This window comes from Balaenoptera acutorostrata, chromosome 4 (genome assembly GCF_949987535.1).
Source record: "Balaenoptera acutorostrata chromosome 4, mBalAcu1.1, whole genome shotgun sequence".
NCBI lineage: Eukaryota > Metazoa > Chordata > Mammalia > Artiodactyla > Balaenopteridae > Balaenoptera > Balaenoptera acutorostrata.
In genome coordinates this window covers 77,584,295-77,602,307 of record NC_080067.1, presented here as the reverse complement: position 1 = coordinate 77,602,307, position 18,013 = coordinate 77,584,295, and the positions used below count along the sequence as shown (strand labels likewise).

The window sequence follows — 18,013 nt, the reverse complement described above, 5'->3', positions numbered from 1 at the left end:
GGAAATCATTTCCCCTCCAGCTCTTGTTGGAATTGATTACTCAGATTACACAAAGGAGGAATGTGCTTGTGGGAGCTGACCGGCCTGTGGTGGGGCCCACTCGGTAACCCCCCCGACACCCCACCCCGGCTGAGTGCTGCAGAGCCAGGCAGCTCCGATTATTGCCGTATCGTATCTTGGGCTGTTGATTACAGAGTGTATTCTTTTATCAAATCTAGGTATTCTTGCATGGAAAGGCATTCTAGCTATAGTGGAAGGAAGGGGGTGATAGTGTCAACTCTCCTTTATTGAGCTCCTCCTACATTCCTCACCAAAGCCTGTGAGACCACCGCCATGATTCTCTCCCATTTTGTAGACGAGGTAGTTTCGGTATTTTGACCAGGGTTGCCAGGTGATGAAGTGGTGGAGTTCGCATCTGAACCCAGAACTGCCCGCTCCAGCCCCGACTGGACTGCCCAGCACAGGTGTGATTCCACCCAAAACTGGTGCCCACAGAGCAGGGTGGTAGCCCTGTGGGCGGCGACTCTGCCAACCCCCTGGAGGATGTTGCCGTCGGCACTTTCCTGCCGAGTCCAGACGTGGGCACCGCAGCCCTCCTGCCCAGTGCCCCGGCAGCCCCTCGGGAGAAGCGGACGCCTATTTGCTGTTCCTGCAGTGCATGGACCCCCGCGATTTGAGCAGGCTTCCCCGAGCGCTGCGCTGGCACTCTGCCCTTCAGCAGCTCCTCCAGGGGCAGCCGAGCGCGGGGGGGGGCGCTGTGGCCGCCCCGAGGCCCTGTGCCTGCCGCTGGAGGAGCTGCTGCACTTCAGGCAGACCTTGGCGTTCCCTGGAAGCCTGGAGTCTCCCTCTGTGCAGGGCCGGCCCCGCTGCCTCCCTCCTTGGCTCCAAGAACTCAGTGTGTCCTGATTCCCAGCGGGCACGCCAAGTGCTACTTGAGTTTTCTCTGCCACGTTCAGCTGCGGCTTGGCATGGCTTATGTCCCCAGTGGCTGTTCAGCGGAGCAGTGGTCTGGCCCTTTAGGCCTGTCTGTGCCACCGAGACAAGGGCCTAGACCTGCCTGGCACCAGGCTCTGCCGTTCTGGGGGCTCTGGTCTCCCGTGTAGGAAGTGTTGAGAAGGTGCTGTGCGTGGTGGTTGTGAGGCAAGCTTCACCTCTCCCCCCATCCCCAGACTGTCCTTCGCAAGAGAGATGAGTCTTTCCAGTCTCTTATTTTACACGGCACTCTCTGAACTACATGCTTTATTTCGAACAACAAAGTACAGCTTGAGACCACCTTAGCCTGAAGCAGCTTCAGTCATTATTGAATGGGGGCGCTTCTAGGATTTACTTGACAGCATTCATTAAAGGTAAAAGGAGGCAAAGCAATTTAACGCAGATTTAGCCACTGTTTTCTGGGATTTTGATCTCATAATTATAAATGTGGAATATTGATACGAGCAAGCCTTTTAAAGTGGTCACAGAAACATTTATAAGGGGCTGTATCCAAAACATCTTGAATGGATGCTGAGGATGACGTGTTCTGGAAAACTGCTCTGAATGACTCAGCTTGACTCTGGGATTGATGAAGGCATTCATGTTGAGGAGGCACGTGAAGCGTTTGAAAAAAATCAGTTTGTAAACTGGGTGGGGGGTGGAAATAATAATGCATAGGATTTTTAATTTAAAATATGTATAAATTTATTAATAAAACTTACAAGTAATGATTTGGCTTTTAAATCTACATCCCTAAAAAAATATACTCAGTTGGTGTAAACCGTTGTCTTGGATCTTCTCTTTGGTCAGTTGCCTTCAATATGGGTGTCACCTTGTGGTCCTAGGTTTCTAGGTTATGTGGTACTTCTTCCTGCAGCCTCTGAAGTGGGGGCTTTGAAAGGAGGAGGAACAGAGGGAGGGGTGCCATGTTCTCTCCCCCCCGCCGCCTCTTTTTTCCCTCTCTTTCCATCACTCTTGCTTTGCTTCCCCCTGCCAGGCACCAGCCCCTGGCTGGGCTGGGGGCTTCAGAGAGTGCCAGACTCCATCCCTGCCCTTAGGAGACCACAGTTTGCAAACCTGTTTTAGACACTGGCAGGCCTGGGTGTTTTGATTCACACTTGCAGTGTCTGTGGTTTGCTTCTTGCTGCAGAACGTGTATTCCATGGAACATATTAATTTATCTTTAAGTAGATCTATTATCTGAAATATTCATTGGAGCGGGCTCTACCGTACAGTGTTTGGAACAACGTACCTAGTACAGTTTGTCCTCATAAATCTATTAATGCTGATGGGATGTAATTGTCTCCTGTGAAGCTCTGGGGTGAGATGGGGGCCCAGGTAGGGGAGGAAGCTGGCCGCTTCTCTCTCTCCCTCGTAGCTTAGCTGTGGCAGGCCCTGCTCAGTGTGTGTGTGTGTGTGTGTGTGTGTGTGTGTGTGTGCGTGCGCGCGCACGCACATGCGTGTGTGTGTGTGTGTGTGTGTGTGTGTGTTTGTACGTATCCATTATTTCTCTTCCTTTTTTATGAATACAGAGGCTTCCATTTCTGAAGGCCCTCTTGTCAGCTTCCAGCTTCTTGTCAAATTCCAGCTTCCAGCAGTGGCTGGAGGTGTAATGAGGCTCAGAGGGAAAAGCTGGCTCATGAGTGAAGTCTGATCTGTGAACTGAGGGAATTCAGGGGACCGAGGAGGGGGTGAGGGTGGGCACAGGATGCTAACACTTAGGAATAAGTGCAGCGTGGCAACCCCTGGGCTAGGTTTTTTTTTTTTTTTTTTAATGGTTATCTCCTTTTATTTATTTTTTTTAAACATCTTTATTGGAGTATAATTGCTTTACAGTGGTGTGTTAGTTTCTGCTGTATAACAAAGTGAATCAGCTATACATATACATATATCCCCATATCCCCTCCCTCTTGCGTCTCCCTCCCACCCTCCCTATCCCACCCCTCTAGGTGGTCACAGAGCACCGAGGTGATCTCCCTGTGCTATGCAGCTGCTTCCCACTAGCTATCTATTTTACATTTGGTAATGTATATATGTCCATGCCACTCTCTTCGTCCCAGCTTACCCTTCCCACTCCATGTGTCCTCAAGTCCATTCTCTATGTCTGCGTCTTTATTCCTGTCCTGCCCCAAGGTTCTTCAGAACCTTTTTTTTTTAAATTAGATTCCATATATATGTATTAGCATATGGTATTTGTTTTTCTCTTTCTGACTTACTTCACTCTGTATGACAGACTCTAGGTCCATCCACCTCACTACAAATAACTCAAATTCGTTTCCTTTTATGGCTGAGTAATATTCCATTGTATATATGTGCCACATCTTCTTTATCCATTCATCTGTCGATGGACGTTTAGGTTGCTTCCATGTCCTGGGTATTGTAAATAGAGCTACAGTGAACATTGTGGTATGACTCTTTTTGAATTATGGTTTTCTCAGGGTATATGCCCAGTAGTGGGATTGCTGGGTTGTATGGTGGTTCTATTTTTAGTTTTTTAAGGAACCTCCATACTGTTCTCCATAGTGGCTGTATCAATTTACATTCCCACCAACAGTGCAAGAGGGTTCCCTTTTCTCCACACCCTCTCCAGCATTTATTGTTTGTAGAGTTTTTGATGATGGCCATTCTGACTGGTGTGAGATGATACCTCACTGTAGTTCTGATTTGCATTTCTGTAGTGATTAGTGATGTTGTGCATCCTTTCATGTGTTTGCTGGCAATCTGTATGTCTTCTTTGGAGAAATGTCTATTTAGGTCTTCTGCCCATTTTTTGATTGGGTTGTTTGTATTTTTGATATTGAGCTGCATGAGCTGCTTGTAAATTTTGGAGATTAATCCTTTGTCAGTTGCTTCGTTTGCAAATATTTTCTACCATTCTGAGGGTTGTCTTTTTGTCTTGTTTATGGTTTCCTTTGCTGTGCAAAAGCTTTTAAGTTTCATTAGGTCCCATTTGTTTATTTTTGTTTTTATTTCCATTTCTCTAGGAGGTGGGTCAAAAAGGATCTTGCTGTGATTTATGTCATAGAGTGTTCTGCCTATGTTTTCCTCTAAGAGTTTTATAGTTTTATAGTGTCTGGCCTTACATTTAGGTCTTTAATCCATTTTGAGTTTATTTTTGTGTATGGTGTTAGGGAGTGTTCTAATTTCATTATTTTACACGTAGCTGTCCAGTTTTCCCAGCACCACTTATGGAAGAGGCTGTGGGCTAGGTGTTTTCTCTGCTTGTCCCAGGTGGTCCTAACAGCCACCTGGGAGGGAGGTGTCATCATTACCGTGTTATCCATGAAGAAATTGAGTCTCCGAGAGGTCTAGTAACTTGTGCAAAATGCAGCTCATTTAGTTCAGCGAGCCTGTCCTGACGGCCTGGGGTTGGGCCCAGGGCAAAGAGCAGTCCCAGGCCCTGGCCTCCAGGAGCGCCCCATCCTGCCGATGCAGAAACAGGACCTGCAGAGGAGACGGACAGGGAAATGGCGCCTTCCTCCCTATGACACAGGGCGTGCAGGGCAGCGTGACGAATTGTGGGAGGCCATGGGGAGGCCGGAGTGGGTGTCTGAGCAAGGCTGGAAGACTGGATGGGAGTTCACCTGGCAGATGGTGGCTGGGAAAATGAGTTCCAGACGGTGTGAAGAGCAGGTGCAGACACGTGAGGACAAAGGACACCAAGGTGTGGTGGGCAGGGTAAGGACTGCCTGGTTCGGTTCTGCTCAGTCCGCAGGGGAGGGAGAGCCGAGGGGTAGCCAGAGCCACTAGCGCAGGGCCTTGCTGGGGCATTTGGACTGTAACCCAGGGCACTGAAGAGCCATATGAAGCTTTGAAGCCAAGGAGAGAGAGAAATGAATTTGTATGTTTAGAAAATTACTCAAGGGGCACAACAGAGTCTGGTTTGGAGGGGGGCAAGGCAGGAGGTGGAAAAGCTTGTGGGGTTTGTGATTCCCGTGCAGCCAGGACGTCAGGTGAACGAAGCATGTGGGGTGTTCGAGGCCAAAGCCATAGTTTGGTACCTGTGTTGAGAAACAGCAGAACTGGTCTGGAGTCCCCATCCCAGGCTGAGAGGTCACAGAAAAGGAAAAAGTAAAAGTAAAAGAAAAAAAGCAGTCAGTAAAAGGATAAAGGAAAATAGTGCATTAGAAGAGAAATGTCAAGAAGTTGTAAAAAGACTTTTATGAAGAGATAAAAAATTTAAAGAGTTCCAGCTAGGGAATGATAAGGACTAACAGAATATAAAAGATTTCTTTTTTAAGTTTTTTTTTTTTAATTTTATTGCATTTTAATTTATTAATTTATTTATTTATATTTATTTTTGGCTGTGTTGGGTCTTCGTTTCTGTGCGAGGGCTTTCTCTAGTTGCGGCAAGTGGGGGCCACTCTTCATCGCGGTGCGCGGGCCTCTCACTGTTGCAGAGCACAGGCTCCAGACGCGCAGGCTCAGCAATTGTGGCTCACGGGCCCAGTTGCTCCGCGGCATGTGGGATCTTCCCAGACCAGGGCTCGAAGCCGTGTCCCCTGCATTGGCAGGCAGATTCTCAACCACTGAGCCACCAGGGAAGCCCCTTTTTTAAGTTTTTAAAACACTTTTCTAAAACACTTTTCTAAGTGTTTTAGAAATTTAAGTGGATCTGAGGATCAAAAGCAAACACTTAAGTGAGTTAAGACAAAAACAGATTTCTGGCCAAAAGCAGAACCTAAAGAAGGAAGAAGCAGACGGGGCAGCTGGCCGCTGCAGGGCCTTCAGAGGTGCTTATTCCAACCGTCTGACCACTGACGGCTCTGGGACTGTGTGCTGGGTGGGTGACACCGCGGGCTGGCCCGGGCAGAGTCGAGGGAAAGGGCAGAGGCAAGTGACAAAATGGAGCCTACCTGCTTGGGGACTTCTCGGGCACCACCCACACCTGTCTTTTCTCCTGCGGGCAGGGCCACTGAGAGCGTAGGCTAGCCAGACGGGGCCTCACATGGCCCCTCCTTTCACTCTCGGTGCCCTGTTCAGGCAGGTTCTTGGCCCTGGAGTCTGGGTGGTGGTGGCCGAGCAGCTCACGGCCGTTTCACAGGCTCGTCCTGTCCTGTTAGCCACCAGGGAAGAGGCAGGTGGAAGGTCAGCAGCAGATGTCTGTGAGCGTTGAAGAAGGAGGAGGAGGAACATGTGGGCTGTGGCCTGGGTGCGTTTATTGAGCGCCTCTTGCGTGCGGCGGAGCGTGCTTTAACCTGGTTTCCAGTCACTGGGCACAGAGCTTCCTCCAGGGTGGCCCAGTTTGAAGTTCAGAAGCAGACGAGGGGCTGCTCCCATTCCCCATCCTGGCTCCTAGCCCTCTTCCACTACCCCCCACGTGCCTGCCTGCACACGCTCACACTTGGCATCCCCGTCCCCACAGCCAGCCTCTGCGGACTCCCCATTGCTCCCCGTTTCGTTAGCTCTTAGGGATTCCAAGTCCTATGCTCGTGGGCCGCCTGCTCGTGGGCCCTGGAGAGGTCTGTCCCCTCCTCAGCCGGCGCGTGTGCCGGGTGCCCGGCTAGGGTACTCACTTCCACCTTTTCCCGTGCCCTCCTGCAGGTTGTCTTCCATGATGTCGGTGTGCTGACGGAGAAGCTCTTCCCCGTCGTGGAGGCCATGCAGAAGCACTTCAGTGCCGGCTCCGGGACCTACTACAGCGACTCTATCTTCTTCCTCTCGGTGGCCATGCATCAGATCATGCCCAGAGGTAACCTGAGCTGCGGGGCAGTAGCCCCTGGGGTGTGACTTTGCATCTGTTTTCCTGGCCCCAATACTGCTGGTGTCCCGTATCAGAGAGAAGAGCTCCACTGCAACACGAGGGAGAGGGCAAGGGGGCCAGCCAAGCCCTCTATGTGCAGAGTTTCCTGCACAGAGACTCCAGGGCAGGGCCCTGGGCTGCACAGCTCCTGGAGTCCATCCACAAGTTCACAGTGTGAGTTGTGCAGTGTGGAGTCCCTGGATCAGGGCATCTGGGCTCCAGCTCGGATTCTGCTCCTTACACACAGCCCCCTCTGGGACTCAGTTTGCTTATCTGTAAAATGGCAGGTTGGACTAGATAACCCTCCGTCCCAGTCTGTGATTGTGCTTTTTCTGGTTTGAACCTGTACTTATCTGACTTTAAAATATCAAATCCATAGATGTTAGAGGTGCAAATTATGACTTAGTAGGACTTTTCCTGAAACCCTGATGAATGATTAAAGTATTTTCTGGGCTTTAGTCCCTCCAGGACAGAAGAGATGTGATAGTCTGATCTGTGGTAGGTTGGCCTTGTGTGGAAGTGCTGGCAGGTTATCCTTGGACTAGAAGACTTGAAGGGGGTGGGGGTCTTATTCATGGGGTGTTCCAGACTTCTGGGTTCATTTCCTCTGAATTGTCCATGATTGATTCTGGAGCCCTGGGTATTGCCCCCAACCCCCATTTCTGGCTGCAGTGAACCATGAGCTGAGCATTTTAAGGGTGAGGAGGGGAGTTCTGGGGTCTTGGGGTAGCAGCTATCCAAACTGTGACTAGTTGAGTTTTCTGCGGTTCCCAGACCAGGCGGGACCCGACAGCTGAGGGGATGGCCCGGCCGCTTGGTGGAGGCCCGCTGCTCCAGCCCAGCAGCCCAGGGTGGGAGAGGAGTCGGGAGCACCACTGTTTGAATTCTTGGTGAAGCAGGAACTCAGGAGTCAGAGGATGAGGCTGGGTTCCCGTTGGCAGGTTGTCATAGCACAGGAAGATCTAGCCCACGGTTTTGGTTGGGACTTTGTCTCCATAGGGCAAGTTCCTGCACCACAGAGGCCTCTGAATGTTCTCTTAGCTGTAAGGCAAGAGCTCAGGGAGCTTCAGTGAGCTCAGGTCTGAAGGAGATAGGGAACAAACTCACCTAAAGGGCACGGGGAGGAGAGCTGGCATTTGTGATTCTGTGAGGAGACCAGGTGCAGCTCGGTCAGCTCCCCAAGTCCCCCCGTCCCCCGCCATAGCCCTGGAGGTTACACATGAGAGCTGACCGAGGAGTTGAGTGACAAGCAGTTATTTCTCTCCCCTCAGGTGGGCAGGTGTGATCTCTCCAGGCAGGCCCTGTGCAGGTGCCCTGGGCATCTCAGACTGGAGGAAGGTGTGGCTTCTCCTCTCCTGGATTCCAGGGGAGAAGACAGACGTGGGGGCTGGTCCCAGCTCTCCCTCTAACCCCTGTGTGTCTTTGCTGAGGCCTCAGTTTCCCCACCTAGAAGTGAGGAGGCTGAACTAGTGAAGAGTCCAGGGTTACGGGAATCTCCTATGGGATTCTGTAGTTCTGGGGAGCAGAAGGAAGAGGGATTCTACCCTTTTCCTGCCCCTCTCTCCCATCCCCACCTCACTCCTAGCAGTCCCTCTTGATCGCTCTGTAGATCAGGCTTGGGAGCAGGATTCTATTCGGACAAGAGGTTTCGTGGTTAAACTTGCACTTTGAAGTGTCTTGACTAGATGGGCCTTAGGGGCCTGCCCAGTCCTGTTGTCTTGCATGCGCGATTGGCCTTGAATGAAGCTCTGTGACAGAAGAACTGGCAAAGGACTTCTTTGGGAGGAGGCGTGCCTGACCTTCCTTTCCCTCTTTCTCCCTCCCTTCCTCATCAGCTGGTAGGTCTCTGCCCATCACGTGCTAAACTCTTGGCCAGGTTTTGCTTTGGGGCACTGAGAGGGAGAGGGTTGTCAGGACAGAGAAGATACTTCTGCCTCACAGCCCTGGCGTGGACCAGGCTGTGAACTGTAGATGACAAGAGTTAGGGACCCAGCTCGCCACCCCTCTGCCTTGCTGACTCTGCCCTGCCCCGGAGCCTGGCCTTGCCCCCGGGGCCATGTCTGCGGAGAAGAGGCTTTGCCTGGAGCTTTGCTGTCCATGCAGTAGATCAGATCATAGGTGTCCCTCCAGGTGATCTGTGGGCTCTGAGGGGCCGATGTCAGGAGGTGGGGAAGGAGCTGTGTGAGATGTGCCGACCCAAACACGGACTCTTTTCTTGGGTTCTTTAGGCAAATGATTCACTGCCAGAGGTTCATTTTTACATCCACTCAAAGTCCACTTCCTAAGAAGCACGTCATTAGGAGTTAACTGAAGTTTGATAATCATAAAATAAAACGCGCAGTCCTGGAGTTCCCCTCGGAGTTTGGGTGTTTCCACCGAGCAGTCTGGCTGCTGCACAACACTTGGCAGTGTTGCAAAGCTCCTACCAGGCAGATCTTTTGGAATTACTGCAATTTTCAGAAGGATGCTTTGTTTTCCAGCACCATTAGTGCTGTCTTGAGTGTGTCATGGCTCTTTATTGCTGCCTTTTTTGTATTCATTGTTTTCAATCATAGAAATTGCTGTTGTTTTGTGCTTTTTTTTTCTAAATTAATTAATTTATTTGTTTTTATTTTTGGCTGTGTTGGGTCTTCGTTGCTGCGCGCGGGCTTTCTCTAGTTGTGGCGAGCGGGGGCTACTCTTTGTTGCGGTGCACGGGCTTCTCATTGCAGTGGCTGCTCTTGTTGCGGAGCACGGGCTCCAGGCGCGCGGGCTTCAGCAGTTGCAGCATGCGGGCTCAGTAGTTGTGGCTCGCGGGCTCAGTAGTTGTGGCTCGCGGGCTCTCTAGAGCGCAGGCTCAGTAGTTGTGGCACACGGGCTTAGTTGCTCCACGGCATGTGGGATCTTCCCGGATCAGGGCTCGAACCCGTGTCCCCTGCATTGGCAGGCGGATTCTTAACCACTGCGCCACCAGGGAAGCCCCTGTTTTGTGCTTTGTTGATCGTTTTGTTCTCGTGTAATTGCTGCATTCTTGCTATTTTGGTTTATTTTGTTTCTTTCACAGTGTTCTTTTTCCTCTGGGAAAGTGAGAATGGGATGTGGGTGGATCATAAACCCTTGGTCTTGCCCAGGAGAGCTGGGTCAGAAAAGCTTGTGTTCCCCTGAGTCATGTCTCAGGAGGTCCTGTCAGGTGTTTGCCCCCCAAATCCAGGTTGTTTCTTTCTGTGCATTGAAGCCTCTTTTCCCCTCCCCTTTATGAAGCATAAGTGTTACCCTTCTGTACTCAAACTGCTGTTACAGTACATTTACTTATTTTTCTATTTTTAAAGTAACAGTCATTCATAAAAAAAATCTGAAAACTACATTAAAATAGAAAAAAAGTTATCCCTTTATTACTACATAAATATCATTACTGTTAATTCTCTGATTATCTTCTAATATCTTCCCAGCACACAGCTTTTTTAAAATGTAGGCAAAGTAGGAGTTATACTGTATATTTAAAGCATTCTGAGTCTTTTTTATATATCAGCCTGTGAAATCGAACCTTCATTTAAGCTTAAGCTCAAAAATGAAAGAAGTAGTACAAGTAAATCTGTATTATGACTTTTTCAGTTAATGTCACTCATCACCGTTTTCTGTGTAATCATAGTGTTTGAAAAATTTTTGAATGAGTCCACTGAGTAGATGAACTTTAGTTCATCTTACCATTTCTGTGTTCTCAGCTACCTAGATGCTTTCTATTTTTTCCTACAATCATAAATTACACTATGATGAATATCCTCATGCAGAAAGATTCTTTTCTTTACTTAGGGTTATTTCCTTAGGCTAGCTCCCCTCAGGTGGAATTTGTGGGCCAAAGGTGAGCCTTACAAAGCCAGCCTGTGTCAACTGCCCCAGCCCCACTGTCTCAGCCTGCACGTGCCAGGTTTTTTACAGTTTTCTAAGCCCATTGATGTCTGGCCTCTCAGGGGGACCTGAGGCAGCTGTATTCGAGCTTCAGTTGCTGTCCCCACGTGACAGGAGAGGAAGCTAGGAGCTGAGGGCAGGCCACCTCTCCAAGTTCTAGGGTGAGCTGGGCCTCCCCGCAGGTTCCTGAGGCCTTGACCAACCGCGCTCGTTCTGACAGCGAGACCTGCGTGCCAGCCTCTCGTACCTGCACAGCCCCTTGAGGCCTCCAAAGCGTGGCCTCCTCTCCTCTTCTGGGCCCCTCGCTGCAGCCCTGCGGAGGGGGCCTGGCTGGGCTGGGTGGGCGATGGTTAACCCCTTGTGTTTTGCCCCGACTGTCCCCTTCTGCTCAGACCACATCCTCAGAGACAAATGAAGGGGCCTTGCTGGTGGAACGCACTAGCTCTGATTTTAGTCAGACCTTGTTTTTCCTTCCATTGCTTGTTGGAGGAGCCACGTGTGGCTGGCTGGTCCTGCCGCTCACACTTGCCCGCCCATGTCTCCTACACAGGCACGCAGCCTCTCTCTGCTCCTCACTCACACCCACAGGGCTTTTATCTCCTGTCAGTGGTGTTGCGTTTGCCGCCGTTGGAAGCATTATGCAATGGAAAAGAAAATATTTTTTTTCCCAACTGGAGCTGGAGGGTGCAAAGAGCAGCTTCCCTCTCCTTGTCACACGGCTCCAAGGAGCTGTTGGCCCCGGCTTAGAGACACGGACCATAAAAACAGCCCTTACCCAGATTGAGCCACGATGCCTGGCCCATGGTTGAGGTGGGGATCCCCTGGGCAGGGAAGGCAGGTGCCCAGACAGTCAACAGTGGGTAGGGTCGGCCACAGGCCCCGGGAGACTTTCTTGGAAGGCTCTCTTGTCCTGTGGTCAACCCTTTGCCAATAGACATCCTTTGCCAAGGGTCTGATGTTTGCACGACGTGGTGCGGGGCACTCCAGGTGTCCCAGAGATGTTTGCTGGGTTGCCGCTTGGTGGGCTCATGGTGGTGGGATGGGTGGCATGGTCCAACAGTTAGGCAGGACCTCATGAAGACCACACCGTGGTCTTCATGGTGTGGGAGATCACACCGTGCTGAGCATTCAGGAGAGGATGAGTCACAGGCATTTGGCAGGAAGTAGGAGGACTTCATAGGGGAGGTGGTACTTGAGGTGGGCTTTGAAGGGTGGGTAAGATGTCATTGTGGAAACAGGTAGTGAGCAGTTCAGGCAGTTGGGAAGAGTGTGGTGAGTGTTTGGGAGAGAGCACACCACCTCTTTTGACAAACACATTAGGGCACGTGTTGGGAAGCAGTGATGGAAGAGGTGGGCAAAGAAGGTTTGTATGTGTATGGGGGCTTGGATGCCAGGCGGGGGGCTTGCTCCGAACACAGGGGACAGAGCCTTTGTGAGCATGCCAGCAGGGAGGAACTTGACCAGATCCATGCTTTACGATGGGTCTAAGGCTGGGAGTGGATTACCGGGGGACCTGTTGGTGTCCAGCTGCATATCTTTACTGGGTGTCCATTGGCTGGACAGGCTGTGAGAGACCCACAGGTGGACTCCCTGACCTCAAGCAGCAGCTAATCTGGAGTGTGTGTGTATGTGCATGTGCACGTGTGTACCAAGCATGTCACATCCAGAAGGTGAACTGCAGTGCCGGGTGAGACCTGACAGGCATCCCAGCTTTTGCACTGCCTCCCTCTTTCCATGAGAGGGGCTGCAGATGTTGTTACACTGGCTGCTGTGGGAACAGTTACGAACTAACTTCAGCTTTTAGCAACTCTGTGGGTTAAGAACAAAAGGAAGTGAAGAATTTATGAGAGTAGGCAGAGCAGACAGTCTTCCACTCTGAGCTCATAAACCCCTGTAAAACCAAGGCAGATATTCCTGCCATGGAACCTCTTGCCCGTCAGTCCTTTGCAAGTGCTAACTAAACTTGGTGTGGATTAGCCTCCAGTCTGATTGCTTTCCTCTGACACAGAATGGAGATGGATGACCCAAGGGAATGAGATGAATATGTTAAATAATGACAAATGAGGTTCAGGGAAAGGTGGAAGGAAGGAGGAAAAAAGGATTTTGGAGCCTGGTGCACTCCTGGGGTCTTTTGGAGATAGGCTCAGGCATGTCTTGAGAAACCCCTGAGTCTAGGCAGAAGGAGGTTGGGAGGAAGGAGGCCAACTGCCTGATTAGACCTTGATGAGGTCTCAGTCCTGGAAAGACTGAGGAGACCCTCCTCTCCTCTTCTAGTACTTTTCCTTCCTAGACCCCATGAGTCTGGCTCCTGGGTCCTGGAACCCAGGCCTGGGCCATAGAGCTCAGCTTTAGCTGTGTATCTACTTGGCTTCTGTAGGCTAGCCTGGGCACTTGACCGTTTTTACCCTGGTGTCTGTTGAGGTAGGGGTATAGAAACTTCCGAGCGAAAACTTCCAGCTTCTTGATGAGCCGTGGGCAAAACCAGCTCCATGGGAGATTGGCGTTTATAGACCTTGGGCCCCAGTGGAGCCTGGGCAGCTGCCTGCTCAGGTTTGTGCACGTTATAGGGTCATGTTTCCAGGTGCCTTGTGTTTCTGTTGGTTTCCCGGCCTGCAGTTGAAGAGTGAAGTTCTGTACAATCCTGTGTCTACACAGAGGAGGGGTGGGTTCGAGTGTGGCAGCCTCTCCTGACTTGGCCTGTGGTCAGGGCATTCCGAGAATTAACGAGATGATACCTCCGATAGCCCTCAGTACTGTGCCTGGCACATGGTGAGTGCCCAGTAATTGTGGCAGTATGAGACGTGCCTCCAAACACAGCACCAAAGGGTGTGGGGCTGGAGTTATTCTCAGACTTAGGCCACCCACTTTTGCCTTTTGATATGGGAGAAGGAGATTTTCTGGATGATCCTGGGCAAGTCATGTGACCTCTTGTCTCCCAGGTGAGGATTGCCATCTCTGACCTGCCTTCCCCTCAGGGTTACTGTGAGCTGGAAATAGAGTAATGCAGCTTAAAATGCTTCTCCCCCCCCCCCACCTCCCAAGACCAGCTCCCAGAATCAGAGTACTTGAAATCTGTGCAATCATAGCACATTATTATTACCAACATGGTCAGCCCCATCCTGCTCATGCTTCCTAAGACGATTTGTGAGTAAAAAGATCAGGCAAATGCAAAATGTTGTAAACTCCCTGAAAATGTAGGACTTGGGCCCTGAGTGTCCTCTGCCCCAGAGTCACATTCTTGAAGCCTCGTGCGATGCTTGCCGTTGTAGAACAGAATGAAAAGGCAGCTGGTGATGAGTAGAGGGTGGCTCAGTCCTGCTCCCAGCACCCTTTCTCCTGGCATCATGGGGGCCATCACCCCTGAGCATCCTTCTTTCAGCGATCTGTCCCTGGGGCCTTGGTGTCCTGAGGCCAGAGGCAGACGATTGGACTCTTGTGAGGACATTCTTGGATCCACTTTGGGTTGGTGGAGCTGGATGGAAAAAAGCTGGTGTGAATCTCAGGTAATTCGTGCATGGGTGCATCTCAGCCCAGGTTTACAGGCCCACGTGAGAAAGAATGCAGTCAGGGCTAGGAAGCCTGCAGGCTGGAGATAAAACCAAAATGGGAAAATCCACATGGGCAGCTCTCATTCATTCATTCCTGCTTTGAAACACTGAATCAGTGTGCAGTCTTTTGCAGAAAGCCTTTAAAATTCCATCTTCTTTTTTTCTTTTTTCCTTAGGTGAAATTTGACAAATGTCGTAAAAGCTATATTCAGTGTGGACTTCTTTGTTCTGTGCTTTTTTGTGCTTTTACTCGCTACCGTGGGGGGTCATTAATATTCTCCACTGTTGTCTCATAGCAGTTTTATAAAACAGAGAAGGCTTTTAAGGCTGGGTTTTGGAACTTTATCATTTCACTCAGTTAGAACCCAAATCAGGAAGCTAGTCTATAACCAATGTTTAATCATCCCTCAGTGAGGCAGACATGTGTCTGGTAGGAGGGGTCCTGCAGCAGGATGTACACGCATTCTGGAACCTGGGGTGCAGTGGAGAAGGGGTGGGGATCCTGGGGGTGGCCTCTTCTCTGCCCCTACCCCATCAGGTTCAGTATCGGAAGAAAGCAGAAGCAAGGGGCCCCCTAAACTCATTGATGCTGTTTTAACTGGTTTGCCAGTTCCTGAAATCCTTAGTGGGAGAGGCGGCAGCGGTACCCACAGTTAGTCCCACGGCCTCTGCTTACTTCAGGGATGAAGTGGCCTGAGGGGTGGTTTAGTGTGGTTGTGGAATCGGCTGTGGTGAGGGGGGGGCTCTCTCCCTTCCCCGGTTCCTCTCCAGAGGACAGTGATGTCCACGGGCTCGAGGACCCTGTTTACTAGTGGGCGCGGTCACTGCGTAAGAGGTCTCATGCATGAGTGCGGCTCCCCTTCTCTCTGGAGTTTTCTGCTGGCTCCTGAGACAGGAGCCATGGTGGGAACAGGGCTGCCTCAGCAGGGCGGGGTGGGGGGCACCGTTTCCCTCTCTCTCCTGCACCCCTCAGGCTTACCTGTGCGGGAGGAGAGGGAGGTCCTGCTGAGACTCTGGACCTCAGCCACATTCTCCAACCTGGTTTGCCAGGGAGTCCTGCATCGTAGCAGCCCAGCTGATAACAAGGTGGTACTTGACTTTCCCACCCGCCATGACTGCTGGGGTGGCTAAATGTCTCAGAAGCCTCCTCAGGAGTAGGGCTCGCTGGGACTTCTCCGAGTTCTCTGCTCAAGATAACATCTTGGACTGCCTAACCCCCTCCTGACTCCTAACAGAGGCTCTGGGTGAACAGCCTCGCTTCTCCGTACCGCTGACTCTTTGTTTAGAAAACGGGGATAAATGACTGTACAGATGTCATAGGGTTGGACGGGGGCTGAGACGGCGTCTGAAGAGTCTTAGTCCCTGGGACTAATAACACGTGTCACTGGTGCTTTTCCTCCCGGAGGGTCCGGTGCCTAGCAGCACATCAAAAGCTCTGATGGAGTTAGAGTCTGTCATACAGAGTGGAGTAAGTCAGAAAGAGAAGAACAAATACAGTATGCTAACACATATATATGGAATCTAAGGAAAAAAAAAAAAAAGGTCATGAAGAACCTAGTGGCAAGACGGGAATAAAGACACAGACCTACTAGAGAATGGACTTGAGGATATGGGGAGGGGGAAGGGTAAGCTGTGACAAAGTGAGAGAGTGGCATGGACATATATACACTACCAAATGTAAAATAGCTAGCTAGTGGGAAGCAGCTGCATAGCACAGGGAGATCAGCTCGGTGCTTTGTGACCACCTAGAGGGGTGGGAGGGAGGGAGATGCAAGAGGGAAGAGATATGGGAACATATGTATATGTATAACTGATTCACTTTGTTATAAAGCAGAAACTAACACACCATTGTAAAGCAATTATACTCCAATAAAGATGTTTAAAAAAAAAAAAAGCTCTGATAAGTGCTGAAGTTAAAAAAAAAAGAAGTTTAACTTAGTTTCACCCAGTATTTCTCAAATGTAACTTAGCACAGAACCCCTTTCTGAGGAATCCTTATTCACATTCTGAGGCAGGGCTGTTTCTCAGGACTCACTTTAAGAAATGCTGCCCTCGAACTAGAGTAGTAAATACACCACCCTGGCGTAGCTCTCTCTAGGGGGTGGGCTCTGGGGGGTGGGCGAGCGGCGCAGGACGCCTCAGCCCGCAGGGAAAGGCACTTCCTGTCAGACTTTCCTCCTCTCCCTGCAGCTCAGCCCGGGGAGCCTCCGGCTGGGCATGGCGCTTTGATTACTCGCTTCTTTGTTGCTTATACCACAACTACTTCCTGAGCAGCTCTGAAGTGGCTTTGGGGCTGCCCAAAGTCTGCCTGAGACCTAGAGGCGTGAGGAAAACTTTCTGTGGATCACGAAACGTGGTGGGGCCATGGGGAACAGAGTTGTTTAGAAGGAGGGCGATGTATGTCTGGTGCCCCTCCGCAAGCAGGGCACCCTTTGTGGCAGTGACGAGCTGGAGTGGTTTCAGAGCAGGGTGACCCAGAGGGCGGCCGTGCCATCCCGAAATGGACCCTTGAGGGAACCGGACCTGCGCACCAGAGAAGACTTGCTGCCTTGTTTTTTCTTAATTGAAGTAGAGTCGAGTTACAATGTTGTGTTAGTTTCTGCTATACAGCAAAGTGATTCACTTATACACATATATACATTCTTTTTCATATTTTTTTCCATTATGGTTTATCACAGGATATTGAATATAGTTCCCTGTGCTAGACAGTAGGTCCTTGTTTATCCATTCTATATGTAATACTTTGCTTCTGTTGACCCCAAACTCCCCCTCCATCCCTCCCCCTTGGCAACCATAAGTCTGTTCTTTAAGTCTGTGTAGACTTGATGCCTTCTGAAGGGCCGTCCTGGGAAAGAGGAAGCCAGCCCATTCTGTGTGGCCCTGAAGGCCACCCCAGGTACAGCTGACTGCAATTTCTAACTCTGTTGCTACCTTTCTGTGAGCCCCGTGGGCAAGGCCTTTCCCTGGCTAGGGGGCAGGTCCTCACCTACAGCCTGAGGGGTTGGATAAGATCCAGAGTGTAGACTGGCCACTTAGGCTACGGACCACAATCTGTTTGGCCATTTTAGCATCCTCGCAGGGGCTTTCAGTGGCATCGTAGCTGGAAACCACCTGTTCTAGCCTCACCGCTCTTGCTTCCCTGTCTTTATGTTGCCTACGATGCCCGTGGGTTGAAGTCCTGTTTAAAGGTCTGCCGGTCAGCTCCACTCCGCTCCTCTCCTCCTGAGCTCTCCTTTGTTCATCCTCCTGCAGTCGCACCAGCTTCCCTGCCCCCTCTGCCTGGACCAGCCTCCCCAGGGATCCTCAGGGCTTGCTCCCTCACCTCCTTCAGATCTTTGTCCGGTTGTCACCTCCTTGGTGAGGCATCCCTGAGCATCCTGTGTAACGGTGTACCCACCCCCTCTGGAGCACCCTGCTATGACCCCTGCATGGCTTTATTTTTCTTCATAGTCCTTATCCCATCTGACACAGAATGTATTTTACTTTCTTCTTTGATCGTCTGTCTCCCATACCCAAATGTAGGTTCCACGAGGGCAGGGAGTCTTATGTGTTTTGTTCATTGCTCTGCTCCCGGTGCCTAGAATAATACCACGCACGTAGTGGGCATTCAGGAAATCTCTGTCAAGTGAATTAAATGAATACGTTTCTGTTAGGAGTGTATCTTTTTTTTTTAAATTAATTAATTAATTATTTATTTATTTTTGGCTGCGTTGGGTCTTCGTTGCTGTGCGCGGGCTTTCTCTAGTTGTGGCGAGCGAGGGCTGTTCTTCGTTGCGGTGCACAGGCTTCTTATTGCGGTGGCTTTTCCTGTGGAGCACGGGCTCTAGGTGCGCAGGCTCAGTAGTTGTGGCTCGCGGGCTCTAGA

The 18,013-nt window shown here is 50.7% G+C and overlaps 1 protein-coding gene across 1 annotated transcript in view; it reads left to right on the top strand.

The window, feature by feature from the left end:
- The window catches only part of XXYLT1 (xyloside xylosyltransferase 1), a 198,204-nt gene that overhangs the window by 26,155 nt on the left and 154,036 nt on the right, over window positions 1-18,013 (top strand). Inside the window, exon 2 of the mRNA XM_007171567.2 lies at window positions 6,517-6,664. Within this exon, the coding sequence (XP_007171629.2) occupies window positions 6,517-6,664 (148 nt within the window). The remainder of the gene's footprint in view (window positions 1-6,516; window positions 6,665-18,013) is intronic.